The sequence below is a fragment of the Gaeumannomyces tritici genome, assembly GCF_000145635.1.
Source record: "Gaeumannomyces tritici R3-111a-1 unplaced genomic scaffold supercont2.10, whole genome shotgun sequence".
Taxonomy (NCBI): Eukaryota; Fungi; Ascomycota; class Sordariomycetes; order Magnaporthales; family Magnaporthaceae; genus Gaeumannomyces; species Gaeumannomyces tritici.
The window spans coordinates 727,352-732,385 of record NW_008804554.1 but is presented as its reverse complement, the minus strand read 5'-3'; the positions used below and the strand labels follow the sequence as shown (position 1 = coordinate 732,385).

Genomic DNA, 5,034 nt, shown 5'->3' with positions numbered 1-5,034 from the left:
TGTATTTTTTTTTCTTTTTACGATGCAACACTCCGGAGAGGAAAAGGATCTCTAGAAATGTGGAAAAAAAGTAAGACTAGCAGCAGCGACGACGGACCAAATTCGAAAAGGGAGAGGGAAGAAGAAAAAAGGAAGGGCGGTGTGTTGTTGAACAACAGAAAGGAGGAAAAGGGAAAAGAAAAAAAGCAGGAGAGGAAAAAAGGAGAAGACGAGAGAGGGCTGGCCATGAGAGAAAACAGCAAGCGGCGGATGGAGCTTCGTGTGGCAGGCCAGGGGGCGGGCGTGATTGGCCCAAAGTGGCGAGTCGTCCCCCAAGATGGGGACTACACCTCCAGGGCAGACAGTCATCCAGTGCCATCGGGCGAGCTGGCACCACTCCACTGGCCGGGCAGGGTGGCATGCAACGGGAGGTGGCCAAAACCTGGACGTGCGACTGGTTGGGCCCCCGGCCGGCACCCCCTGGCGCCCTTCAATTCTCTTCTGGCCGTGGTGTGGCACACGCACCCAGGTTGAGGTGCGTGCAGGGATCGGCTGGCCCTAGCGGATATTCAGGCGTCGTGATTGATCCGGCTGGGCAGTGCGAGATGCAGGAAAGAGAGAGAGGCAGAAAAAAAAACAGCCACAAGCTCCTTTTCGTGCTTTTGCTCCTCATTTCCCTGCTTGGTTCTCCACCCCGGAGCCCAGCCCGCCCAGCCCAAGAATCAACTGGCACGATTGCTCGATTGGCACACGGCTGGTGACAGCCAACCAAAGGCGGCAGGAGCGAGGGGGAGTGGTCGTGGGCGCTTGCCGCCTGCCGCTTGGGTGCCTGGCGCGAGAGTGCGTGAGTGCGTCGCCAGCAAATGAGGGGTCCCCCGTCGATCAGCACCCAGTATTTCCCAACCGATCGATACGTCGGCCCTGTCCCTTACTCGCCTGGCGGCGCCCAGCATGCGTGTCTGTGCAGAGAACATAACATGAACGGGTGGTGTTGCTAAGAATAACGTCGTGGTCACCGCCTGTATCATGTTGGGGGAGTTTGGTGGATTGGCCATCATTGATTTGCCGATTTGAATTGTTCCGTGATGCTGCGTCTGTGCTGTGCTCTCTCGTCTCCCTCTAGCCCATCCTGGAGAGACCCTCATATGGGGCCATTCCCCTGCTGTCGCCGCGCTAGCTCGGCTTGTTTCTTTTCGATCGCCTTGGGCGACCAGCCATGCGACCGGTCTGGCCGACCGCTTCTAGCCTTCCAAGGCGGATGTTCCTTCCCCCTTTCCCAGGAGCAGAGAAAGCAAGCACGGATCGGGATGAGGGGGTGTGGTGGCCTCATGGAGGGCAGAACATGATGAGCAAGGCCTGGCCGTTGGGCGCTCGCTAAAGCACCCGCTGCCCAATCAGCAGCACCCCCGCACGCTTGCTTCGCGATGGGCGCGAAAGCAGCTCCCCAGCCAGGGCCCAGATTTGTGCGTGCGCCCTCCTGCAGCACGCAGGGCAGCCAGCCAGACCGTGATGTGATGGGCGACGGGTTCGTCGGGATGGGTTGCACCATGAGCATGGGGTAGATATTACGAAAAGGGCAGTCGAGGGACCAAGCGCTCCGAACCTGGGGAGAATCTCGGCTACTCCTCTTCCTCCTCCTCTTCTTCCTCATGGTGTGCTTTGTGTCTGCCACGTCCGCGTCCGTCCAAGGGGGGGTCAATTAAACCACGACAGGAAAAGTGGCAGGACGATTCGACACGACGTGGTTTGGAGAAGAATGCCACAGGATCCAAAAGGGCAATCTATGGAGCCGTCCCAAACCAGACGACACAAGGATGATCCCCTCTCTCGTCCCTTCTCGTGCTCCGTGACACGCTACCGACTCGAAGGATTTTCCAGTTTTGTGCGGTGAACTTTTTTATTTTTCCCATTCATCTCGGTGACGGCCGAGCACAACAGACTTGAGTTTCGCAACTGGCATGTGGGCCAGTCAAGTCCACGCCTGCCAGGAGCCACCAAACACGCGCACAAAAAAAGGACACAGCCAGGCCAGGCCTACTACCTGGATCCCAGTTCGCTGCTGCAGTGTTTCCCTTTCCGTTCTTTGTCTTTGGGGCTGGCGGGCTGGCGCATGTTTGTTTCTCATGCTTTCGTTCATATCCCTTGCTTGTGCCAGTCAAGTGGCTGAGTGGCCAGTGTGCGTTATCCTTTTGCTGTGGGAAAATGCCCGCCGTGTCGGCTTGCCCATTTTGTGAGATTGAGTTGTGCATGTTTGATACGGGCCAGCACTCTTCCCAGCCGCGACATCTCGCCCCGGCGTCCCGCCCGCCCCTCCTCGGCAATAAATACACCTTGTATTTTTCTCCTCCCCTGGTCACCCCGTTGTTTCTTCCTTTTTACAGTGTACGTACGTGACGCGATACGGGAGGGGAAGGGAGTCGCGTGGCTCTGCTTCTTCTGCTCCTCCGCTCCCGTCCACGCCACAAAAGGGGCAGGCAAAGCAGAGCCTCCTGGCGTGTTACAGGTGGTCGTATTTTCCTCTACGTCTGCACTGTAAAATGGAGCTAAAAGCCACCCCCCAAACTCTCGGACTCCTGACATGGGGGCACAGGCAAGCAGGGTAGGCTCCGCACAGTCAGGGGTTCACCTGTACGAGACAGGCCACACGGAGGCACGCAGGCACACAGCCATGCGCAATCGTTCCCGGCCTGAGCCCGAGGGGAGAGGGGAGAAGGCACGCCCGGATAAAAAAAAAAAACGGAACACTTTTCAATTGGTGGTGGTATGCACTGTGGCAAAAATTGAAAAGTGTTCCATTTTTTTTGATCCGGGCGTGGAAGGGAAGAAACTGCCAGCTGGTGGTGCCTCGTGGGTTACCCCCGAGTTTCTCCGTCGAAAATCAGGGCAGGACGAGGGCGAAGACATCAATGCTGCTTGGCTGAACTCGGCTGGCCGGTTGTCGGGAACGCCGCAAGCTGTCCGAAACCCATCGGCTAGGAGGCAGCCTCGGCCCGGCGACCGGGCTGCTATGCAAACATTCTTTTTTATGGTCGCCCCAATGCTTCGATGCTTGGACGTTCCCTAGCGGCACAGTCAGGATCCGGCCTCTTTGCGTCGTGTGTTTATCTTTACATAGGTCTCCCCTGTGTATATTTTCCCGTCATTGTTTCGCTCACGATTGATATGCTAGGCAGAGATGCGATGAACAAGCCTGACGGGCACACGCACCAGGCAGGCAGGCTCCATCTAGTTTTGTGCAGATTTACTGCTACTAATCCTTCTCGCAGACCCCGGGTCTTCAAAAGTAGCACCATCCCCGGCTCGAGAGACGCCCTGCAGGACATCATTCGTCCGACGCGCGCGTGACGGAGGGATGGAAGCACGTGGTGCGTGGCGCTGCATGGGTTGAAAAATGGGATTTTGTGATATCGATTCGATAAGCACCACCGAGCAAAATGGCACAAACCCCCGGGTCCGGGCGGACCCGCAGGTTATTTCTCCTGGTCGTTCGTCCCGGCGCCTGCCCCAGGAGCTACCGCCAGCGAGCTTCACAAAGAGGCCATGTGGACCGAAATTAGCGAAATTTTCGAGACTGGTCTCGACTCGCCCGCAGGCGCCGGACTCCGAGGTCGTCGTCCCAAGTCTGAAGCTCAGAAGCCGTCGGACAGGGGGTGCAGGGTGGGTAGACAGGTGTCAGACCCCGGGCGACGATCCCGACGCCAAGGAGGGGAGAGAAAGAAAGAAAAAAGAGGAAAAAAGAGAATGAAAATAAAAAGGCGTGCAGGAAGCTTATGCCCGTTTGGTCATGGTCTGGCGCTTCGAGTGCTGGTTGGCCAACGTTGCATCGTATCCAGGCGGGCCAAAGCTTACCCGTTTCCGTGTCCCTTTTGTTTTTTCCTTGTGCATGCTGCACCTCATATACATATGCATGTCAGTGCAAGTGCAGATGCGCAAGTTGGGTACCAACCCGAGCAATGCAGCGTCGCCGCCCCACTCAAGACAAGTTATCTAGCCCATACTAAGCCGCCACGGTGCCCGGAAAAAAGTCTGGACCGCAAAAATTTCCCCCCACCCAAACTCTACCTTTCCCACTACAATTGTACCAGCACCAAAGCCAAACAATATGCCCGCGCCGCACTCCACACCTAAAAAAAAAAAACGCGTTTAAGGGATTTGTAATCATCTTGATGCAAAAGGCATTACTTATAGCCACAATAACGCTTTTTGCTTTGCCGGAGTGCCGAAGTTTTCCGGATGGGCTCTTTTTTTTGTGGTGGTGGGGAATAAATTGCGGTCCAGACTTTTTTCGGGAGACCGTGGTAGTGAGGCACCCAAGCATGCAAAGAATACAACACAACAAGATATGAAGCAAGATATATTTCACATTCATCTCATTAACGACGCTATCACCACCACCACCTAGGCTTTTCTTTCATGTCTTAGCTTTCGAGGCCCGGCCCCGACTTCATCGCGGTTCTGCTACCGTCGCCCCGGCGGATCGTGACCTTACTAGGCGCCTGTCGTAGCGGCTCTTCTGGCCTGGTCATCGGCGCACCAAACCTGGACAAGGAAGGAGAAGAAAACCACCTGGGATGAGCTCGCCCGAGTATGATATCTTGGAGATTCAGATCTGTAATTACGGCACCAAGGTCGAGCTTGTTGCCCGTCGCCTGATCCCTCCCTGTTTCTGTTGGACAACTTGGGTTTGCTTGGAGCTCTATCTACTTACTGCCTTTCCTAGTACTCGTAGCAATCCATACCTTTGCCAAACAAGCAATAGGAAGGGCGCCCGGGCCATGCCCAGGCGGCGCAGGCGCATGTTCCAGGCCCGGACCTGCTAGTGGCGCGTCTAGGCCGTGTCACAGGTTCCGAGGCCGGCATGTAGGCGCGGCATTATGGCCACCATCTCGCACACGAAGCGGCAGTAGGTAGTTCGAGACGGGTGGATACATGCTCAAGCAGCGGCACCGGGTCGTCGTCGCGGCGGTTGCTCGGCGGCTTCGACGTCGAGTATCGACGCCGCATCCTCCTTCGGGGCGGTATGCATGTTGCTCCCCGCGCTGCTCTCGGCCCCCC

General features: G+C 56.6%; 2 protein-coding genes across 2 annotated transcripts; both read right to left on the bottom strand.

Annotated features, from left to right (window-relative positions):
• Positions 1 to 966: 966 nt before the first annotated feature.
• On the bottom strand, positions 967 to 2,586 carry GGTG_13097 (hypothetical protein). Its single transcript, XM_009230999.1, has one exon. The coding sequence runs from the start codon at positions 1,628 to 1,630 to the stop codon at positions 1,121 to 1,123; it is 510 nt and encodes a 169-aa protein (XP_009229263.1). The 5' UTR covers positions 1,631 to 2,586; the 3' UTR covers positions 967 to 1,120.
• A 1,380-nt stretch (positions 2,587 to 3,966) lies between these two features.
• On the bottom strand, positions 3,967 to 4,777 carry GGTG_13096 (hypothetical protein; the record flags this gene model as incomplete). Its single annotated transcript, XM_009230998.1, has 4 exons — positions 3,967 to 4,103; positions 4,162 to 4,361; positions 4,469 to 4,518; positions 4,688 to 4,777. The coding sequence occupies 4 exons, from the start codon at positions 4,775 to 4,777 to the stop codon at positions 3,967 to 3,969; spliced, it is 477 nt and encodes a 158-aa protein (XP_009229262.1).
• Between the last annotated feature and the right edge of the window lie 257 nt (positions 4,778 to 5,034).

Coding starts and splice junctions, on each gene's coding strand:
- GGTG_13097 (XM_009230999.1), bottom strand. CDS start 1,630: ATGAGGAAGAAGAGGAGGAGGAAGAGGAGTAGCCGAGATTCTCCCCAG.